The sequence below is a fragment of the Balaenoptera borealis genome (assembly GCF_965194805.1).
Source record: "Balaenoptera borealis genome assembly, chromosome: 13".
Taxonomy (NCBI): Eukaryota; Metazoa; Chordata; class Mammalia; order Artiodactyla; family Balaenopteridae; genus Balaenoptera; species Balaenoptera borealis.
Window position 1 is genome coordinate 63,290,847 of NC_138870.1, and position 25,051 is coordinate 63,315,897.

General features: G+C 33.7%; 1 protein-coding gene across 1 annotated transcript; it reads left to right on the top strand.

Moving 5' to 3' along the window:
• The first annotated feature begins 736 nt into the window (after window positions 1-736).
• Window positions 737-24,760, top strand: LOC309609789 (GLIPR1-like protein 1). Its single transcript, XM_082351763.1, has 5 exons — window positions 737-5,935; window positions 8,918-9,018; window positions 15,470-15,558; window positions 21,057-21,083; window positions 21,172-24,760. Exons 1-5 carry the CDS (start codon window positions 5,843-5,845, stop codon window positions 21,261-21,263), a joined length of 402 nt encoding a protein of 133 aa, XP_082207889.1. The 5' UTR covers window positions 737-5,842; the 3' UTR covers window positions 21,264-24,760.
• The last annotated feature ends 291 nt before the right edge of the window (window positions 24,761-25,051 follow it).

Genomic DNA, 25,051 nt, shown 5'->3' on the forward strand with positions numbered 1-25,051 from the left:
CCAGATAGATTTAATTGATATTTGTAGGACATTCCATCCCAAAACAGCAGATTACACTTTCTTCTCAAGTGCGCATGGAACATTCTCCAGGACAGATCACATCTTGGGTCACAAATCAAGCCTCAGTAAATTTAAGAAAATTGAAATCATATCAAGCATCTTTTCTGACAACAACGCTGTGAGATTAGAAATCAATTACAGGGAAAAAACGTAAAAGACACAAACACATGGAGGCTAAAGAATATGTTACTAAATAACCAAAAGAACACTAAAGAAATCAAAGAGGAAATCAAAAAATACCTAGAGACAAATGACAATGAAAACATGACGATCCAAAACCTATGGGACGCAGCAAAAGCAGTTCTAAGAGGGAAGTTTATAGCAATACAAGCCTACCTCAAGAAACAAGAAAAATCTCAAGTTAACAATCTAACCTTACACCTAAAGGAACTAGAGAAAGAAGAACAAACAAAACCCAAAGTTAGCAGAAGGAAAGAAATCATAAAGATCAGAGCAGAAATAAATAAAATAGAAACTAAGAAAACAATAGCAAAGATCAATAAAACTAAAAGCTGCTTCTTTGAAAAGATAAACAAAATTGACAAACCATTAGCCAGACTCATCAAGAAAAAGTGGGAGAGGACTCAAATCAATAAAATTAGAAATGAAAAACGAGAAATTACAACAGGCACAGCAGAAATACAAAGCATCCTAAGAGACTACTACAATCAACTCTATGCCAATACAATGGACAACCTGGAAGAAATGGACAAATTCTTAGAAAGGTATAACCTTCCAAGACTGAACCAGGAAGAAACAGAAAATATGAACACACCAATCACAAGTAATGAAATTGAAACTGTGATTAAAAATCTTCCAACAAAGAAAAGTCCAGGACCAGATGGCTTCACAGGTGAATTCTATCAAACATTTAGAGAAGAGCTAACACCCATCCTTCTCAAACTCTTCCAGAAAATTGCAGAGGAAGGAACACTCCCAAACTCATTCTATGAGGCCACCATCACCCTGATACCAAAACCAAAGATACTACAAAGAAAGAAACTTACAGACCAATATCACTGATGAATATAGATGCAAAAATCCTCAACAAAATACTAGCAAACAGAATCCAACAATACATTAAAAGGATCATACACCATGATCAAATGGGATTTATCCCAGAGATGCAAGGATTCTTCAATATACGCAAATCAATCAATGTGATACACCATATTAACAAATTGAAGACAAAAATCCATATGATCATCTCAATAGATGCAGAAAAAGCTTTTGACAAAATTCAACACCCATTTATGATAAAAACTCTCCAGAAAGTGGGCATAGAGGGAACCTACCTCAACATAATAAAGGCCATATACAACAAACCCACAGCAAACATCATTCTCAATGGTGAAAAACTGAAAGCATTTCCTCTAAGCTCAGGAACAAGACAAGGATGTCCACTCTCACCACTATTACTCAACATAGATTTGGAAGTCCTAGCCACTGCAATCAGAGAAGAAAAAGAAATAAAAGAATACAAATTGGGAGAGAAGAAGTAAAACTGTCACTGTTTGCAGATGAAATGATACTATTCATAGAGAATCCTAAAGGTGCCACCAGAAAACTACTAGAGCTAATGAATGAATTTGGTAAAGTTGCAGGATACAAAGTTAATGCACAGAAATCTCTTGCATTCCTATACACTAATGATGAAAAATCTGAGAGAAATTAAGAAAACACTCTCATTTATCATTGCAACAAACAGAATAAAATACCTAGGAATAAACCTACCTAGGGAGACAAAAGATCTGTATGCAGAAAACTATAAGATACGGATGAAAGAAATTAAAGATGATACCAACAGATGGAGAGATATACCATGTTCTTGGATTGGAAGAATCAATACTGTGAAAATGACTTTACTACCCAAATCAATCTACAGATTCAGTGCAATCCCTATCAAATTACCAATGGCATATTTTACGGAACTGGAACAAAAAATCTTAAGATGTGTATGGAGACACAAAAGACCCCGAATAGCCAAAGCAGTCTTGAGGGAAAAAAACGGAGCTGGAGGAATCAGACTCCCTGACTTCAGACTATACTACAAAGCTACAGTAATCAAGACAATATGGTACTGGCACAAAAACAGAAATATAGATCAATGGAACAGGATAGAAAGCCCAGAGATAAACCCACACATATATGGTCAACTAATCTATGACAAAGGAGGCAAGGATATACAATGGAGAAAAGACAGTCTCTTCAATAAGTGGTGCTGGGAAAATGGACAGCTACATGTAAAAGAATGAAGTTAGAAGACTCCCTAACACCATACACAAAAATAAACTCAAAATGCATTAGAGACCTAAATGTAACATCAGGTGCTATAAAACTCTTAGAGGAAAACATAGGAAGAACACTCTTTGACATAAATCACAACAAGATCTTTTTTGATCCACCTCCTAGAGTAATGGAAATAAAAACAAAAATAAACAAATGGGACCTAATGAAACTTAAAAGCTTTTGCACAGCAAAGGAAACCATAAACAAGACGAAAAGACAACCCTCCAAATGGGAGAAAATATTTGCAAATGAATCATTGGACAAAGGATTAATCTCCAAAATATATAAACATCTCATGCATCTCAATATTTAAAGAAACAAACAACCCAATCCAGAAATGGGCAGAAGACCTAAATAGACCTTTCTCCAAAGAAGACATACAGATGGCCAAGAAGCACATGGAAAGCTGCTCAACATCACTAATTATTAGAGAAATGCAAATCAAAACTACAATGAGGTATCACCTCACACCAGTTAGATTGGGCATCATCAGAAAATCTACAAACAACAAATGCTGGAGAGGGTGTGGGGAAAAGGGAACCCTCTTGCACTGTTGGTGGGAATGTAAATTGATACAGCCACTATGGAGAACAGTATCGAAGTTCCTTAAAAAACTAAAAATAGAATTACCATATGACCCAGCAATCCCAGTACTGGGCATATACCCAGAGAAAACCATAATTCGAAAAGACACATGCACCCCTATGTTCATTGCAGCACTATTTACAATAGCCAGGTCCTGGAAGCAACCTAAATGCCCATCAACAGACGAATGGATAAAGAAGATGTGGTGCATATATACAATGGAATATTACTCAGCCATAAAAAGGAATGAAATTGGGTCATTTGTAGAGACATGGATGGACCTAGAGAGTGTCATACAGAGTGAAGTAAGTCAGAAAGAGAAAAAACAAATATCATATATTAATGCATATATGTGGAACCTAGAAAATGGTACAGATGAACTGGTTTGCAGAGCAGAAATCAAGACACAGAAGTAGAGAACAAACATATGGACACCAAGGGGGGAAGTGGCAGGGGGTGGGTGTGGTGGTGTGTTGAATTGGGAGATTGGGATTGACATGTGTACACTGATGTGTATAAAATGGGTGACTAATAAGAAAATAAATAAATTAATAAATAAACATTTTAAAAATTAATTAATTAATTATTTTTTATAAAAGATATATACTGAAAAGCACTGTGAATAAATCAAAGTAGAATTCTAAATAATGTTCAGGTAATTCACAGGAAGTCAGGAAAAATAAAACAGGAATGAAAAAGAGAGGGAGCAAATAAAAAATAAACAATAAAATGGTAGACATGCTTGAATATATATCAATAAAGGTATTAAATGTAAATAATTAAATACATAAATTAAAATAACAGAGATTGGCTGAGTGGATTAAAAACAAACATCTAAACTTTACACCTTATAATACAAAAATTAACACTAAATGTATCACATTAATTAAATGCAAAACATAAAACTGTAAGACTTTTAGAAGAAAAGTGGAAAAACTCCTCAGAATCTACAGCTAGATGGGGCTTCCTAATATGTTTGATTACTTTGATTACATATGACACCAAAATCACAGACTATAAAAGAAAAAGTCATAAATTGAACCTCATAAAATTAAATCCTTCTGCTCTTTACAATACCCTGCTAAGAGATGAAAAGACAGCTACAGGCTAGGAGAAAATACATACAACAAACAGTGTGGATGGATCTCAGGGAATTATGCTGAGTGAAAAAAGCCAACCTCAAAATGGTTACATACTGTAAGATTCTGTCTATATAATATTTTTTAGATGACAAAATTATAGAAATGGAGAACATATTAGTGATTGCCAGGGATTAGGAATAGGGTGGGGGAGTGAGTGAGCATGACTTTAAAGGGTTAGCATGAGGGATAATTGTGGTGATGAAAGAGTTATGTATCTTGATTGTGGGATGGTTACTTCAATTTACATATGTGATAAAATTGCATGAAAACACACACACACACACACAAATGAATGCATGTAAAACTATTGAAATCTTAAGGTCGGTTGATTGTACCAATGTCAATTTCTTGATTTTGGCATTGTGCTATATTTACATAAACATTACCAATCCAGAAACTGTGTGACATTTACACAGGACCTCTGTGTACTATTTTTATAACCTCTTGTGAATCTACAATTAATTTAAAATAAAAATATTTTTTAAAAATCATCTTGCCAATAATACCTATACTAAGACTAAACTATACCTATACTTTTGTCAAAAATTATTTCTAGACTCTGTTTTGTTCAATTGGGCTATTTGTCTACCCTTCTGCCAATATTGCGATGTCTTAATGTAGCTTTATGATGCCTTGATGTCTGGTGGAGTAAGTCCTCTAGCTTTGTTTTACTTTTTAAAGGTTGCCTTAGCTATTGCTTCTTCTTTGAATTTCCATATAAATCTTATAATCAATTTGCACCCCCCTATAAAACCTACTTAGATTTTCATTAGGAGTGTATTCAAATCAAGACCAATATTTTTTACAATATGGAATCTTTCAGCACATGAACATTTAATATCTCTCCATTTATTTAAGTCTTTTAAAATTTCTCTTAGTTGATGTTTTATAGTTTTCAGTATAGAGATAGTTTTTATATCATTTATTAGATTTAATTATATATATTTGATATTTTTGAAGCTATTGGTTTCTGAAGTGTAAATGGAAATACAATTTTGTATCTATTCCTGGTATCTGACAACTTTGATAATTTTACTTATTTCTAATAGTTTCGTTTGTGTATTCATTTGAATTTTCTAACCCAGTCATGTCATCTGTGAATAATGAGAGATTCCAATCATTATACGTTTTATATCTTTTGTCATATATTTATAGCTCCCTATTTTATTATACTACCTAACCTCCAGAACAATTTTAAGCAGAAATAATTAGACATCTTGTTTCATTCTCAATCTTAGGGGAAAGCTTTCAATATTTTACCACTATACATTAATGCTTATTGTAGGGTTTTGATTTTCTTTTGTAGATACTCTTGATCAGATTAAGGAAATTCTATTCTTAGTGTGCTAAAAGGCTTTTTCTATTTTTAATTATAAATGGGTTCTCATGATTTACTTATGATATATTTGCGTAACCTTCTGAATTACTAGACTGTGAACTCTGACTTATTTAAATCACATTCAAATATATTTGTTGAGTGTCTCTACTGTACCAGGCCTTCTGGTAGGTACTGGAAATACAAAAATGAACTGTCATAGAGTGGGTACTAAATAAGTGCTTCTGAAACAGAACTAAAGAGAAATGACTCACTGTGAACATAATAAATACCAAAGAAAAGCTATATTTCATTAAATAATAAATATAAATAAAAATTAATTTATTACAATCATTAGAATAACTTTAATCCGAACAAATATGCACAATTCAATGTAAATTATTTTTATCTTTCAGAGTTGGGATGAAGGTTTAGCGAAGACTGCTAAAGCATGGGCGAACAAGTGCAAATTCGGACACAACCCCTGTTTATCAAAATCATATCAATGCCATCCAACATTTCAATTTGTTGGGGAAAATATCTGGTTAGGTGCATTAATTATATTTACACCAAAATCTGCTGTTGACTTTTGGTATAATGAAACTGAATTTTATGATTTTAATCGTCTATCATGTTCCAAAACTTGTGGTCATTATACACAGGTAAGTATTTCAGATTTTATTGATTAGTTCTTATCTATGCATAATTCAATCACAAGACAATTTTTTAGCATTTTCTTTAGCGTTTCTTTTGTGTATCTGAAAAACTCACCCTCGTTTGGAAGATTTTCACTGGGAATAGAATTCTATGTAGTGAGGTTTTTTTTTTCTTTAACTTTAAAATCTTACTCCACTGTCATCTCACTTGCCCTATTTCCAACAAGAAATCTACTGTAATCCTTTTATTTATTCCCCTGTATGTAATGTGTCTTTTTTCTCTGACTGCCTTTAAATTTTTTCCTTCATTACAGGTCTCAAGCAATTTCATAATAATGAAACTATTCTTCTTTTCACGTCGGGTAAATTTTATTATATTCCCAACTTTGTAAATCTTGCCCTGTTGGACGCTGGATTTCTTTATATACCTATAAATATTCTTAACTGTCTTCTGGGATGTAGTTATCTGGAATTTGTTTGTCCCTTTTGGCTCCTGCTTTTAAAATATGTTAGATGGAATTAAAGCAGTATTTAGTCTAGGGCTAATTCTCTCTCACCAATGAGGCAAGATTCTTCTACCGGATGCCCCAGAAATGATTAAATTTTCCAGTCTGGCCAGTGGGAACAGGCCCACTATCCCTATTCCTGGCCCTGTGTAAGCCTCTGTATTCTTTCCTTTAGTTTTTATAGGTGATTCTTTTCCAAGCCTGGGGTAGTTTTCACACATGCATGCTCTGATTAGTGCTCTGCTGAACTGATGACGAGTACCCCCTAGAGACCTCCACAGTTGTGTCACTTACAAGATTTTCACCTCTCCCCTACTCCTGCTTCCTTGGTCTCCCCAGACTCTCAGCTCTGTCCCTCAACTATGTGACTCCATCAAGCTTCTCCTGACTTCTCCACCATCTCCACCCCCAAACACAGCCTGGAAACTCACTCAGTACAATAAACTGAGACAATTGTACAGCTCGCATCTTTTCCCTTCAACTCTCGGGAACATTATCCATTGTTGCCTGATGTCCAGTATCTTGAAAAACATTATTTCTTATAATTTTTCCAATCTTTTGGTTGCTTTGGGTGAGAGTTTTTGGTAAGAAGAGGAAGTCACTTTTTAGCTAACCTAATCCTCGACATGGCACTGAGCTCTTAGAAAGGTCCATTTAAGCAACAGAAAGGGCTAACTTTATTTTCCAAACTGACTCATCTGCATAAGTCAAATGAACATATAGTGTCTTAAAGCAAGTCATTTTTATCAGAAATTAGCAGTTTCTATGCTCCCCTTCTAATCACTCTTTGTCCGATAACAGAATGCTATAAGTGTAGAAATCCTTCTCAGGATAGATGTCGTTTGCAAAGAACATGGTTTGGCTTCTGCTAGGAAAACTGAGAGAATGGAATCACACCTCATGGGCTAATTTACACATATGCTTAAATCATTAGGAATTGGTGCATTCTTCCTATTGGTTCAACAACTATATCTTGCTTAATTTTCTAAACAAAATGAGCTAAAATTTCTTGCATTTACCATTTGCAGATAGTCATGTTGAAGTTGCAACCAATGTTCATATTAATGTTAAATCTAGTCACTTTAATGAAAGCAGTACATTCAAACCTATACATAGTATTTATTTTTACCATTCCCAAAGCCAAAAAAGGATCAATTTAAATATATTAAGCAAATAAAATTTCACAGTGTAGTCAGTTGTTCATGAACCGAATTTTTAAACATGATTAAGTTAAAATATATGTACTTGCAGTCATATAGTTTATCAACTTTCTAAAACATTCAAAAGGAAAATGATCTTTCAAGGATCTAGCTTAATCTCATTATATTAGGTGGGAAATGAGCTCAGAATTGATCTGTCACTCTCCGAAGACACACACATGGTTAGAAGCAAAACTCATCTATTAGTTCTCTGTTCACTGTGTTTTTATTGCACTTTGCTGCCTCTCAGGCAATCAAAGAGCATTAAAATATATTTTCAAAACTGTTGATTCTGGCTACACCCCGGCCCTCGAAAATAGTGACTAATACATTGGTTTATAAAATATGTTAGTATATTTTGTTAATTGAATTGTAAAATAAATGAGTTCAGAAAATTCATTTATGTTGTCAAAATCAACCTTCCTTAGATTATTTTGTTTTCCAAATGGAGTAGATCAGTATTTTTCCCTTTGTTCATCTGGGAAGTAGAGAAATTTTTCATTCTGTCATGTCACAAAGGAATAGTTATGTACTTCACTTCTTTATCTCTCTCCCCATGGCTAATTTTCCATGGGAGTCTTCTTCCTTTCAAATAACTTTGCTATTCTTTGCAAATAGACAAAAATTAAGATTCACCATCCCTATGGCAGGCATTTTTTTTTTTTTGCAATAAGCTCATTATGTTCTTAATCTCTATCCCTACCTGTCTCTTGTGATTTGACAAAGGTAAGAATATGGTTAAGACCACAAAATTTAAAATGCGGTCATAAATTTAGAATTTTTCTGAGAAAAAGAAATAAAAGTTAATTATTGTTTTCATTTATAATCTGGTTTTAATGCTCTTTGTATGATATACCCATGGAGAAAATAAAAATATATTTCATAAATCATCTAGAAGAAATTATGATTTTGGCTATATATTATAGCCTCCTCTTGATTTATGAGAATTATCAGTGACGAAAGACTAGTTAGGTAGCCCTCATGAATGCAGCCTTAACAAAATAATTGTTTTAAACTAAATATTAGAAATTAAGAAAAAAATAGTCAATAAATATTTATGTATATTCATTTTTTGTAGCATGACAAAGATTATACGTGTTCCCATAATGCACTGTTTGTGTAGAGTTGTTTTGCATATTTTATTTTAAAATTCCTTTCTTTATAGGTAGTTTGGGCCAATTCATATAAAGTTGGTTGTGCAATTACAATTTGTCCTAAACTTGGGAGACCTGACACTGCAATATTTGTATGTGACTATGGACCTACGTAAGTTATTTTGCTATTAAAAATATTTTAAATTGAAATATATGTTAAGTATTGTTTCTAAAAATAGGATCTTATACTAAAGAGACAAGTATATTTTTTATAAGTGGAGTCTCCCTCTATAATGCTAATCAGAAGAAATAAATGAAATAAAAGTTAGTAAGAGAATGTGTGAAAAATTATGCCTGTCATGAATTATTTAATCTTGAGAGGGAAAATGATGGAGATCATTTGTTAAGTAAAAAAAAAAAAAAAAGATAATATAAAATACATTGTCACAATAATATTTAAATACTAGAATACAAAATAGGTTGGCAGATGTGAATATAATATATAATATAATATAATATAATATAATATAATATAATTTGAATGGGTAAATGATTGAGAATGATGGTGAAAAGCACATTCTTCTAAGAAAAGAATACTATAAATTTTTGACTGCCTTGCTGGTAATTGCATATCTAGATGAAATATAACAAAAGTCTAATGGGAGTCTCCAAAAATGAAATTCTGGAACTCAAATCCCAATATATCTGTACAAGGAAGATTAAATCAGTTAATAATCCAACTCTTTAACAAACAAACATGTAAAAATAAAATGTGGAAAAGATGAAAACATTGGCAAAGAATAAATATACAGATTTGGCAAAAGGGACTTGACATATGTCGAAATTGCTATGGAGAGGTACAAATGTGTATATCTCTTTCTGTATTTTCTTTCATTTCGTCTCAGTCAGAAGTAAAACCAAGAATGACAAATATATAGTCTAAAAGCTTGGGGCAGAGTACAATTTTTATAAATAGCAGAGAAATTGTAGAACACTTATTTATTACCATCCAAAGTAGAATACACAGAGGAAAAAAAGAATCCAAAAGAGATAAAAAGAGAATCCAAAAAGAGATAAAAAGAACTGTGAGATAACTTTAGAGGGAATTGATTTCCTGAATGAGGCAGGGATAGAAAAATATTTGAAGAAATATGGCCCAAAACTTTGTATGCTTAAGGAAAATTATAAACTCACAGAACCAAGAAACCTAACAAGCCCCAATCACAAGAAACATGAAGTAAACTACACCAACTCACCTTATAATCAAACATTTCAAAACCAGTAATAAAGAGAAAATCTTAAAGGTAACCAGAAAACAAAGACATGTTACATACATACAGAAGAACAAAGATAAGGATGACAGCAGATTTCTCACTTGAAACAATGCAAGAGAGAAGACAACCATATCTTTAAATACTGAAAGAGAAAAAAAAACCAAACTATTGACCAAGAATTCTATTTCCTGTGAAAATATTTTTCAAAAACAAAAGATAATTGTGTAATCAAAGATAATAGAAATGTATTGTGAGGGTTATAATATATGTAAAGTTAAAATCTATGATAATAATAGCATAAAGGCTGAGAGGGGAAAATGTAAGTGTATTACCTTAAGGTTCTTCTACTCAATGTTAAGTGGAATAATTTAACTTGAATGAGATAAGTAAAAGATGCACACTATAAACCCTAAAGTTACTACTAAAATAACAAAAGCAACAGTAATAGCAAATAAGCCAACAAAGCAGGTAAAATTAAATCTTAAAAAAATATTCAATTAATCCAAAGGAAGACAGAAAAAGAAAAAGGGAACAAAGGGCTAATGGGACAAATAGAATAAGATTTGATAGCCTTAACTCTATGTCAATAATCCCATCAAATGTAAATAGTACAAATACCCAAATAAAGAGGCAGAGATTGGAAGACTGGATAAAAAATCAAGAACCAAGGGACTTCCCTGGCTGTCCAGAGGTTAAGACTTTGCCTTCCAATGCAGGGGGTGTGGGTTCAATCCCTGGTCAGGGAGCGAAGATCCCATATACCTCGTGGCCAAAAAACCAAAACATAAAAAAACAGAAGCAATATTGTAACAAATTCAATAAAGACTTTTAGAAAACTGGTCCACATCAAAAAAAAAATCTTTAAAAAAAAAAAAGAACGAATTATATGCTTCCTACAAGAAGAATATTTTAATTAAAAGACACAAATAGATTAAAAGTAAAAGAATGGGAAAAGGTTTACTATGCTAACATTCATCAAAAGAAAGTGGCAGGGTCTATGTTAATATCAGATAATGTAGATTTTATAGCAAAGAATATTACCAGGGATAAAGAAGGTTATTTCAAAATAATAATGGAATTAAATAATCAAGAGGCAACTAGGAGGAAATGGAAAAATTCCTCAAGAGACACAAATTACAAAGGAGAAATAAAATGAAAACTACAGAGCAATATCTCTTTTTTTAATCTGTGCAGAAGTAATTTACTTATTTTTATAGAAGTATAGTTGATTTACAATGTTGTGTTAGTTTCAGGTGTACAGCACAGTGATTCAGATATATATATATATATATATATGAATATATATATATTCTTTTTCAGATTATTTTCCCATATAGGTTATTACAAAATAATGTGTATAGTTCCCTGTGCTATACAGTAGGTCCTTGTTGTTTTATCTATTTTACATATAGTACCATGTATATGTTACTCCCAAATTCCTAATTTATCCCTCCCCTCACATTTCCTCTTTGGTAACCATAAGTTTGTTTTCTACATCTGTGAATCTGTTTCTGTTTTGTAAATAAGTTCATCTGTATCATCTTTTTAGATTCCACATATAAGTGACATCATATGATATTTGTCTTTCTCTGTCTGACTTACTTCACTTAGTATGATAATCTCTATGTCCATCCATGTTGCTGCAAATGACATTATTTCATTCTTCTTTATGGCTGAGTAGTATTCCATTGTATCTATATATATCACACCTTCTTTATCCATTCATCTGTTGATGAACATTTAGGTTGCGTCCATGTCTTGGCTATTGTAAACAGTGCTGCAATGAACATTGGGGTGCATGTATCTTTTTTAAAATATTTTATTTATTTATTTATTTGGTTGCACCGGGTCTTAGTTGCAGCAGGCGGGCTCCTTAGTTGTGTCTCCTTAGTAGGCTCCTTAGTTGTGGCAGGCAAACTTTTAGTTGTGGCATGCATGTGGGATCTAGTTCCCTGATCAGGGATCTAACCCGGGCCTCCTGCATTGGGAGCACAGAGTCTTAACCACTGCGCCACCAGGGAAGTCCCTGCGTGTGTCTTTTTGAATTACGGTTTTCTCTGGATATATGAACAGGAGTGGGATTGCAGGATCGTATGGTAGCTCTATTTTTAGTTCTTTAAGGAACCTCCATACTGTTCTCTATAGTGGTTGTACCAATTTGCATTCCCACCAACAGTGTAGGAAGCTTCCCTTTTTTCCACACCCTCTCCAGCATTTATTGTTTGTAGACATTTTGCTGATGGCCATTCTGACTGGTGTGAAGTGATACCTCATTGCAGTTTTGATTTGCATTTCTCTAATAATTAGTGATATTGAGCATCTTTTCATGTGCCTGTTGCCATCTGCATGTCTTCTTTGGAGAAATGCCTATTCAGATCTTCTGCAGTATCTCTTATGACATAGGTACAAAGATTCTAAACAAAATTTAGCAACTGAACCCAATAGAGTAAAAGCATAATATATCGTGTCCAAATGGATTTTGTTCCAGTAATTTAGGGCTGTTTTAACATTCTAAAATCAATGTAACTCACCATATTAATCAACCTGTAAATAAAGATTATACCATCATCTCAATAGATTGAGAAAAAGTCAAGCATTCATTCTTGATAAAAGTTCTCAGAAAACTAAAAATACAAGGGAACTTCTTAAACCTAATAAAGCATATCTATGAAAAGCCTACATGTAACATTATACCAGTACTAAAAACTTTTTCTGTAAAGTACTAGACAGTCAGTAAATTAGGCTTTGCATGACACATACATTCTGCTACATATTCATCTTTGTTTTGCATTGTTTTAAATAACCCCTTAAAAATATATTTAAAAAAAAATTCTTTGCTCACACACTGCACAAAATCAGAGCACAGGCCAGATACGACCTATGGTTCATACTTTACTGACTGCTGGTCAGTAGGTCTATATAGAAATCCAATGGAATCTATGAAAACTCTTCTACAACTAAAAAGTAAGTTTAGTAATTTTTCAGGATATAAGATCAACATTCAAAACTTAATTACATGTCCATATACCAGCAATGAACAATCATAAATTGAATTAAAATAAAAATACCGGGCTTCCCTGGTGGCGCAGTGGTTGAGAGTCTGCCTGCCAATGCAGGGGACACGGGTTCGAGCCCTGGTCTGGGAAGATCCCACATGCCGTGGAGCAACTAGGCCTGTGAGCCACAATTACTGAGCCTGCACGTCTGGAGCCTGTGCTCCGCAACAAGAGAGGCCGCGATAGTGAGAGGCCCGTGCACCGCGATGAGGAGTGGCCCCCCCTCACCACAACTAGAGGGGGCCCTCTCACAGAAACGAAGACCCAACACAGCCATGAATAAATAAATAAATAAGTAATTAAAAAAAAATAATACCATTTATAATGGCATCAAAAAATATAAATTATCTAGGGATAAATCTGGCAGAAAACATGGAAGACCAATACACTGAAAACTACATAATAGTCACAAGAGAAATTAACAAAGACACAAATAATTAGAGCAATATACCTTATTAATGGATTAAAAGGCTCAACATTGTTAAGATATAATTTTTCACTGAACTGATCCATGGATTCAATACAATCCCTATAAAAATTCCCAGCAAGCATTTGTAGTAGAAATTGACAAACAGATCATAAAATTCATAAGGAAATGCAAATGACTTAGAATAGTCAAAACAACTAGAACAAATTTGAAGTAGCTAACACTATTGTTTTCAAAAATTATTAAAATAGAATAATCATGACATTGTGATATTGATGTAAAGTTAGACAAATAGATCAGTAGAATAGAATACAGAGTCCAGAAATAACCCCACACAGTTGACCACATATGTTCAACTGATTTTTCACAAATGCACAAAGGCAACACAGTGGAAAAAAGATTTTTCAACAAATGGTGCTGGAACAATCTGTCACCCACATATAAAAAACAAAAGTAAACTTGGATCTACAAAACATACAATCTATGATCTAAATGCACAAAACATACAATCATAGATCTACATGTAAGCCTAAAACTTTAAAACTTTTTGAAGAAAATATAGATGAAACCTTTGTGACCTTCAGATAGCCAAAGATTTTTTAGCTACCAAACCAAAAGCATGATCCATAAAAGAACAAGTTGATAAGTTGGATTTCATTAAAATTAAAAATGACTGCTATTCAAAGAAACTGGTAAGAGAATGAAAAGACAAGCCACAGAATGGAAGAAATTCTTTTGCAAAACAAAGACCTTACACCAAGAATATAGGAAGAACCCTTAAATATCAATACTTACAAAAACTTAAAACTCAATTAGAAAAATGGACAAAAGATTAGCAAGATATGCAAATGACAATTAAGCCCACGAAAAAATGTTCAAAATCATTAATCATTAGGGAAATACAATTAATACCACAATGAATACCACCACACAACCATTATAATGGCTAAAGACTGGCCATTCTCACACACTGCTGGTGGGAATATAAAATGCTACAACTACTTTGTAAAAAATATTGTGGCAGTTTCTTAAAAAGTTAAATATGCACCTACCGTATGATCTATTCATTCCACTCCTAGGTATGTATACAAGAAAATGTATGTCCATATAAAGACTTATATATGAATGTTCAAAATGTGCATAGTAACTTTACTAATAATACCCCAAAACTGGAACAACCCAAATGTCCATCAACAGATGAATGAATAAATTGTGGCATATTCTTTAATGGAATACAACTCATATTATTAATGTTTTTCTTTGTGTACTCTAGGTAAGTAACACTTTTTAAAGTCTTCCACAGACACAGAGATGGGAAAAGAAAAAAAGAGGTTTGTTAACATGTATCAGCTTATATTATTGAAAGTCAGGCATAATAGCTGCCAAATCTTTCTGCTACATCATCAAATAGAACTAGATAACGACTATGGTATTATATTTTAAATTAAACTATAAAACATATGTTTCCATTTGCGATTTAAATTTCCGTTTAAAAAATCAAGAGATAATCATAGTGTTTACAACAAAAACTTTGGCTGTCACATGCATAATTATATTGGGTTCGCATCTAATTTGTGTTCTAGAGAACATTCAAGAATACAACTGCCACAGGGATTGGGGACATCCTGTAAAGAATAATTTTAATAGTTACTTTAATAGTTTAATAGTTTCCTTTGTCAAAAAAAAAAGAAAAACAAACAAACAAAAAAAAAAAACAAGAGAAATAAGTATAAAATTGGGACCTAAGTTGTTATTTTTTTCCTTTTCAACATTCATGGTTAGGGACCAAAACAACTTGCATAAATGCATGCACAAAATAGAGAAATTGATAGTTATTTAGCTAATCATTGTTTCTCTTTTTCACAGAGGAAATTATCCAAATATGCCCCCTTACACTAATGGAACACCTTGCTCTCTGTGTGAAGAAGGAGATACTTGCATAAAGAAACTCTGCCGTAAGCAAAAAGGAAACCAAATAATCATGGCATTCTATTTGGAAAGCAAAGTTTCCAAAAATTCATCACATTTTAAAATTTGGCTCCTCGATTTTATAGAGAAGACAAGATTTGATTGCTGCTATATAATGATATACAATAAATCATTTGTCATAAATGATCATATTTAAATCCAAAGGATCCCTCCCTTCTTCACTGATTATTTTCTCTCTCAGGCTAAAGGACAGAAAGGAGCAAAACATAACTGATGCAGTTTGCTGCAACACTCAAAATAACTACTGGCTGACATGTTTTTCTTATTTGTATTTGCTTCCCTTTCATCTCTTTTTACTAGTTATTATTAAAATAGTGACTTGCTCAGAAGTAATACATTAATCAATGTCCAAATTGTGGTTTAAAACTAATATGTGTTTCTTCATCATCAGCCTTTTGGTTCTCAGGACAAAGACTTTTTAAGTATAAATATAAATTTTTGATTCTCAGAGCAGACGGGTTCTCAGTACAAAGTTACTTTTTAAGGATAAGCACAAATTCTTGACTGAGGACAGAGTGAAGGAGGTGAAGAGAGGAGATAATTTGAAAATTGTGAAAGATGTGTGATGCCATGAAAGAAGACAGACACACTCAAAAAATGTATATTAAATGATTCCATTTATATAAAGTTCAAAACCAGACAAAACTAATCGAGGTTTAGAGTCAGGATAGTGGTTACCTTTGGAGAGGAAAGAGGGGTTAGTGTTTAGAAAAAGGTACCAAAAAGACTTTCTGGACCTATGCTATGGTTATCTAGGTGTGTTCACTTTGTAATAGCTCATCAGTCTTTCCAGTTGTGAGGTATGCATGTTTCCATATTCATGTCATACTTCAATTAAAATATAAATTGCAAGCCTGGTCTCTCTAATATGAGATTTCATTCAAAGTGGTTTAAAAAATAAATTTCCTGTATACCTCCTATTTGCAAACTACTGTTTTCTAGACAAAGGGATATAAAGATAACAGTGATACACTCTTTTTTTTTTCACTTCCCCTTCCTACCCAGTATCCAGATCACTGCCATTTCTTGCTTGAACTAGTGCAGACTCCCCACTTCTCTTCCCACTCTATTCAAAGCTGTTCTGCACACACACACACACACAAATTAGATCAAATCACTTCTTTTCTTAAAATTCCTCAACTGCTTCTTATTGCAACTAAAGGAAAATCCGACTCTATTCAATGAGGCCAACAAGCCCAGGTGTGATCTGCCTCTTGCCTCTCTCTCCTACCACATTTTTGGTTAGTCTCCCTTTGACACAGTCAGCTCCATCATCACCACGCTCAAATACTCCAACCTCTTTTTAAAAACTCCAGCATCCAGATCACCTGTGAGCCTGTTTTTAGTTTCAAGATTGTTTTTTCTCTTGGTTTTGGTAACATGCTCTGTATCTTGGTATGGGGAATTGTCCTTAAAGATGACCATCAATGATTCCTCCTTCCTCTCCATGCACGCCACTCTTCCCATCAAGAAGTCCAGACTATTTCTCCTCCCCTTGAATACAGACTTGATGTTGTGCCAGTTCTGGACCTAGCCTTTAAAAGACTTGGCAGATTCGGCTTTTGCTCTGTTGAAAGCTGTCCAGCATATCAAGAAATCCATGCTTTCCTGCTGGAGTGGTCACACTGAAAAGGCCCTGGAAGAGGAGAGGTCATCTTTCTGTTTAAACCCCAACTGAGCTCCAGCTAAATGCACCCATGTCCTTGAACCCTGATGACACTAGATACAGCAGAGAAATTGCCTAGTAGAACCAGCCAACCTGGGTAATTGTGAGAAATAATAATAAGTTGTTACTGTTTTAAAGTTTGTTCCACAGTAGTAGATTGTAGAAACACTTGGTGTGCCTAATAAGTTAAACACCTAACAACATGGTGTGAAACAAAAACATAGAGTTCTACCTTTTCCTCTGCTGAACAGATAGAGTCAGGGTGGTTCACCTTAATCTAAACACAACTTAGTCAAGGCTGGGTTAGAATTTACCTAAGGCGTGTTCTACCTCTGTTTGCTCTGTTCCAAAAGTATAGACTTCGGGGGCTTTCCACTGGGAGACTGGTGTGTTTATTGTTGCCTTTCCCTAATGGGTTCTGAACTCCAATCCTTATTGCTTTAACACACAGAAATTACTGAAACATCTACTTTGATTTCCAAAGGCTTTCAGCCTAGGTTTTTAGCCTCCTACCCCTCATAGTTTCAAAATTAAACAAATAGCTTGAGGACAAAATGGGCATTTCTTGGGCTTATTTCCTCCACCTTTACCTTCCACCTGGATCTTGAACTACTCAATACTCCAGTTTTATCTCTCTAGTTCTGTAAGGCCAACCAAAGCTCTGCCGGTTTCTCTGTTTCCCAAAAAATGGCCTCTTCCTGGGCAAAGCCCAGTTTTTCAGCCCTAGACCTGGGCCCAAAATCAACAAATGGCCCCAAGGAAAGAGCAGCGTTCATAACATCAGCCCACCTCTTTATGGATCTCCTGCTCTGAAATCTGGACCCTCCAGTCTTTGCTGCTTTTGCAAATCTCTGATGCTCTTAAACATTGTTTTTGTTGTATTTTATTTGGATTTTCTAGTTGTGCTTGATGAGAGATTTTGTCCATTACAAACATTTCCATCCTGGAGACTTAGACAGCTGTTGACAGTGGGTCTCCAAGATAGCACCATACAAGCTACCAACGCTACAATAAGCTTTGATACTTGGTAGGAGGTAACTTGTTCCTTTCCCAAATTGTTCAGAAACTATTTGGCCATTCTTGGCCCCTTGCTCTTGCAAATTAGTGTTAGGATAAGCTTATCAATGCCACAGAAAACCATGAAATTTTGATTGGAATTACATTGAATTTATAGATAAATTTGGGAAGAAATAACATTTTTACAGCGTTGACTATTTCCATTAATAAAGATTGTTTACTTGGGTCTTTTTATACATCTTTTACATTTTGAAATTTTCTCAGTAAGGTCTTGCATCTTAAATTAGATTGCTTGGTAATCTAGAGTTGATATTATAAATGGTATTTTTAAATTATATTTCCTAATTGATTTTTTTGCTGATTATAAATATAAATGCAAGTTTTGTTCTTTCTTCTAATCTTTATATCAGTTATTTATTTTATTAATATTAATAGTGAATTCTCCAGTGCAGTGTTGAACATAAGCTGTAACAGTAGCACCATTCTCTTATTCCTGACAATGTTTGGCTATTATGCATATTTGGTTTAGATTGTTTTTAATTAGTCGTCATTGCCAGGTTATGGAAGTTTTCTCTTTTCCTCATTTTGCTGTGAGCTTTTATCTTGAATAAATGTTTAATTTTACCAGATTTTTTTCCTGCATCTCTTGAAATGATCCCCAATTTTTTTCCTTTAATGTCTTAATGTTGTAAACTACATCAAACGATGTTTTTCTTTTCTTTTTTTTTTTTTTTGGAAACTGTTTGGAAGTAATATTTTGTGACTTTTTAAAAAATTACTTGTGCTTTAAATTCCTCTTTGAGTAAATGCAGTTTTTTAAATTGGCCCATTTCACAAATATTTTCAAGTTATTGTAAAGAGGTAGGTACATGATGTTTTTTAAAAATTTTTATAATCTATCTTTTATTATATTCTATATCCTATTTCCATTTTGTTTATTGTTTCTCTTATTATTATTATTATTTTTTTTAATTCTGAAATCCAACTAGCTAGAGCTTGCAAGTTTTTTGTTTTGTTTTGTTTTTTTATAAATTTATTTATTTATTTATTTATTTATTTATGGCTGTGTTGGGTCTTCGTTTCTGTGCGAGGGCCTCCTCCAGTTGTGGCAAGCGGGGGCCACTCTTCATTGCGGTGTGCGGGCCTCTCACTATCGCGGCCTCTCTTGTTGCGGAGCACAGGCTCCAGACGCGCAGGCTCAGTAATTGTGGCTCACGGGCCTAGTTGCTCCGCGGCATGTGGGATCTTCCCAGACCAGGGCTCGAACCCGTGTCCCCTGCATTGGCAGGCAGACTCTCAACCACTGCGCCACCAGGGAAGCCCTCACTTATTATTTTTTAAACCTTTTTTTGAACTATGATTGCCATACAAAAGCTGTATATATATTTAGTGAATACAACTTAACCAGTGAGATTTATATTTTCATATAGATATTGAGAGTTAAGTGATAGCTTAGTAATCTAATTTTAAACTATTCTTTCATTCCCATGATAAACCCAACTTAGTCATGAGGTTTCTTTTATAGATGGCTAAGTTCTCGTTAACATTTTACTTGTAATTTTTGCATTTAATTTCAGAATTATGATTGGCCTGTAATTTTCCTTCTTCATTTCTCCTCATATGATTTTGACTTCAAGGTTGTATTAGCCTCATAAAAGAAGTTGAAAGTTGGGAACGTTACTTCTATTAATATTTTGCTTATAGTTTGTGTAAGATTCTCACTTATTTTTTGAATGGGAGAAATTTTCTGTAAAACTATTTTGTTCTGGTGTGTGTGTGTGTTTGTAAATGTTTAATTACTGATTTAACTTCTTTAAATGTTATGTGATACTCAGGTTTTGGGGGGGGAATTAGCAAATTTTTGTTTTATTCAAGTTTTAATGACATTCTCTTATATTTTTATCTCTGCTATATCTGTTGTGTTCCACTTCTTTAAGTCCTATGACTTTTGACTTTTATTGATCAATTTCTATAGAAAGCCAACTTTTATCTTTTTTACTTCCTTTTTGAGGATAGGAGATATAGCACAATGGTTAAATATATAGGCCTTGGAATCAGATGGCTTAACTCAGGAGGTGATTAAGAGGATTAAATATGATAAACCATACAGAGTGACTTGGGCCCCAAAAAAGTAGGTTCTCAATAAATTTTAGCTATTAACATAGTTAAGTTCCTCATTATTTTCTATCATTTGAACCTTTTTATCACACTAATCACTCTCTGAAATGATATTTTTTCATCACTTTTATTCATTTATTCAATTTTAAAATTGATGATAGTTTTTCTCCCCTTACTCTTCTGTAAGGAAAAGAACTTTATTTTGTTCCCAATCACCATTATATCAAAAGCCTAGAATCATGCTCAATACATAGTAGACACACAAAAATGAATAAATGAATAAAAATAAATGAAATAAATAAACTCAATAAACTGCAGAATCCTGGTACCCAAACTCAATATGAAGGAATTACTATCTTTTTCGGGGACTTTAAATGGGTATGACAGAGTGCCAAAAATAAAGTTAACTACTATATATAGTTTTATCTATTTCAGGCCTTTGTGTCTTCAGTATGAGAGATGTTCTAGAAATATTTGTTGACATGGCATCATTGTCAGGGGACATCATACAGATTTTTAAGTAGTGTGGGATTTGCAGAGAAAGCTTTAGTTTTCTTAAATTAAAAAGCCAAGCTAAGTTTCCTAAGTTGATTATCTTATTCAAAAAGCCACAAAAGCAAATGAATGATTTTAATTCGTAATATTATTTTTTTTCTATTTTAGAAAATAAAGAACGTGATAAACCTCGAAGTACGTATCAGAATATTTCAGTATTAATTCAATTACTTCCTCTTCTTGAAACTAAATTGAGCTCTTAACTATTGTTTTTTATTGACAGCATATCCAAATTGGAATCCACCGGGGATAGCACCTCAGCTGATAGCGTGTACTCCATTGTACCTGATTTCTGTTTTTCTGAGACTATTTTAATTGTCATTTATGTACAAGGGAAATTCTCAGACATGACAACAAAGGAATAGTTTATGGTTAAATGTAACTCTTATCTGTTTAGTTATTAAAACTTCTAAACTCTTATCTGTTATCTAAATTTAATGTCTGTTTTTAATTCAAAATATGTACTGTAGTATAGAAGAAGGGTAGCAGTTAAAAACAAAAAACTTAAGGAGATTTAAAAAATTTTTACATGTATCAAAAGATTCCTGTTATCTAATATTCTAGATTGTCATTTTAGTTAGAGTAGACTTAAAGAATTAAACATTTCAGATATTAAATATTTTCCTTATATGCCAATAGTTCCCTTTAAGAATTCCATCAACATTATTCAGAAACAAAATGTTATTAAGTTTCAAATAGCATGTAATGTTATATTATGGTCATAGTCAATAGTTGGGGAAATGGATGAGAACAGATTAAACTCAAAAGGGAAATCAATTAAATTTTAAACCTTTGAAAGGTAAATGTGTGTTCTAAAATTAAAATCACACTCCTTTAGTATTAAGAGATTTTAATCTCTTTTAGGAGATTTTATTTTAAAATGTACCCTGTATAAAATAACAGGATGCAGGTATACATTTAAAAACCCTGTACAGAATTATCTGTAGTATAGTTAACAACATCTCTAGAAGCCAAAGAACTGGTGAATTCTGGCATTTCTTTTGTCTGAAGACCAAAAAAAAAAAAAAAAAAAAAATTATTCAATAAATTCAGTTTTTAAAATTGCTTATGTTGAATGGTTGACTCCTATGGACTAAATTATCTAAATCTTTTTCTTCTCAACTAAAGCAACCACCAACTTCCCTCAGCTATAAATATTTAAAATCATAATATTTTTATGATGCAAATGTATTTTTATGATGGTAAAACGTAAATGTGTTTTCAATGTATTTTTAACATGATTGAGAGTTACTTTGTATATACTGCCAAATACCTAGGAATTTCCACATAGTGGAGTGATTGATGTTATTCTTAAAAGAGAAGCCAAGTGATTTTATATTTCAAATCTGCTTGTATTACTCAAGGTTTTCCAGAGAAACAGAACCAACAGGGAAGGAGATGGGGGACACAGGTGAAGAGAGAGAAAGGAGAAATTTTAAGGAATTGGCTTACACGATTGTGGTGCCTAGCAAGTCCAAAATTTGTAGAGCAAGGTGGCAGGATGGAGACTCAAGAGTTGCTGCTGCAGTCGTGAATCTGAAATCTGGGAAATCAGGCAGAATAACTACGTTGCAGTATAAATGCAGAATTCATTCTTCTTCAGGAAATCTGTCTCTGCTCATAAGGCCTTCAACTGATTGGCTGCAGCCCACTCACATTGTGGAGGGTAATCTGCTTTACTTAAAGTCAACTAACTGTAAGTGTTAATCACATCTAAAAAATACCTTTACAGCAATATCTACACTAGTGTTTGACCAAATATCAACCAACATAGTCTAGCCACACTGACACATAAAGTTAACCATCATACTGCTATTCAGCATCATGTACATGGAGTCACTATCTTTTTAGTAAAATTAACTATTGCTGTTTGCTTACCTATTGCATTGTTAAAATTTAAGTTCATGATTAATTACTCCTTAACTTGCAGTTTGAAACAGGCTAAAGGTAAACTGACATATACATAGTATACTTTTCTACCTGTTTTATTGTTTATTGTTTATTGTTGTATTGTCTTCATGGATTTTTTTTTTCTTTTTGCTGCATTGGGTCTTCATTGCTGCATGCGGGCTTTCTCTAGCTGCGGCAAGCAGGGGCTACTCTTCGTTGTGGTGCGCGGGCTTCTCATTGTGGTGGCTTCTCTTGTTGCAGAGCATGGGCTCTAGGCGCGGGCTTCAGTAGTTGCAGCACACGGGCTCAGTAGTTGTGGCTCGCAGGCTCAGAAGTTGTGGTTCATGGGCTCTAGAACGCAAGCTCAGGAGTTGTGACACACAGGCTTAGTTGCTCCATGGCATGTGGGATCTTCCCGGACGAGGGATTGAACCCGTGTCCCCTGCAATGACAGGTGGATTCTTAACCACTGCACCACTAGGGAAGTCCCTTCATGGATTTTAATTAAACTTTTTTCAATAATTAAAATCTTCTGATTTTTAATATAATTACTCTATTACTTCTTTAGATTCCTTATTCATCCAGGACCATATAAGTTTCCTTAGGTGAGATGAATTGAAATTCTACAGGCCACATTAAAAAATGAATTTTTATAGAATTATATTCTCTGATTTTGAAGAAATATTTGTCAGAGAGTATTATATTAGCACTGCTACAGGAACTCGCAAGTAGTGGCAGTTCCCAGATAATGGGGTCTCTACATGGAGAGATTTCCATTTACTCTGAAGCTGTGAGCAGAGGCTGGGCAGGTGGAGTGCCTCTGCCTTATCAGTGGGGTTTCATCCCATTAGCAAGAAGAGAAAATTCTAGACCAAGAAGATGTCTTTTCCTTGTGATCATAATCACAGTCTCTTGACAGGATATCTTAGGAGGCCTGGCATCACTTTGATTCTTTTACTCTGAGCAGATCTTGCTCTTGATAGTGACCATAAGTAACCCTCATATTTCACTCAGTTTGGAATTACTAGACAAACAGGTCTGGATTTGGCCTTTTCAAATTACTTGAGGCCAGTGAACTCAGGATTTGAAAAGTGCATTTTTCTGGGGATCCTTTTGTCCTACTAGGCTATGTTTGAAGTTTCTAGAAATTGCCTAATCATATGGAGGTAAAGTGATCAGACTTATCAGTCTTAACTGGGCCTGGTGTATCCCATTCTTACCCCCTGAAGGATGGTGAAAAGATGATTTAAACAGTAGTCTCTGTAGTTTTTTTGATTATGCATCCCTATTAGTAAAAAAATATTGTAGAGTGACAAACATTCCTGGTTTGCCTGGGCCTGAGGAGGTTACTAGGACATAGGAAAACATGATAAACCCAGGACATTCCCTAACAAACCAAGAATTTGGTGACCCTAAGCTTGAACCAGGAGTATGTATGTACCATTAAATTATATGTTATCATGTGTGGTTTTATAATAGAGTAATATTGTTTAGCCTCCATGTGTTTGTATTTTTTACAGTTTTTTTCCTGTAATTGATATCTAGTCTCATAGCATTGTGGTCGGAAAAGATACTTGACAACGATTTCAATTTTCTTAAATTTTCCAAGGCTTGATTTGTGACCCAAGATATGATCTATCCTGGAGAATGTTCCATGAGAACTTGAGAAGAAAGTATATTCTGTTGTTTTTGGATGGAATGTCCTATAAATATCAATTAAGTACATCTTGTTTAATGTGTCATTTAAACCTTGTGTTTCCTTCTTCATTTTCATTTTGGATGATCTGTCCACTGGTGAAAGTGGGGTGTTGAAGTCCACTATTATGATTGTATTACTGTCAATTTCCCCTTTTATGGCTGTTAGCATTTGCCTTATGTATTGAGGTGCTCCTATGTTGGGTGCATAAATATTACAATTGTTATATCTTCTTCTTGGATTGATCCCTTGATCATTATGTAGTGTCCTTCTTTGTCTCTTGTCACAGTCTTTATTTTAAAGTCTATTTTGGCTGATATGAGAATTGCTACTCCAGCTTTCTTTTGATTTCCACTTTCATGGAATAGCTTTTTCCATCCCCTCACTTTCAGTCTGTATGTGTCCCTAGGTCTGAAGTGGGTCTCTTGTAGACAGCATATATATGGGTCTTGTTTTTGTATCCATTCAGCCAGTCTATGTCTTTCGGTTGGAGCATATAATCATTTACATTGAAGGA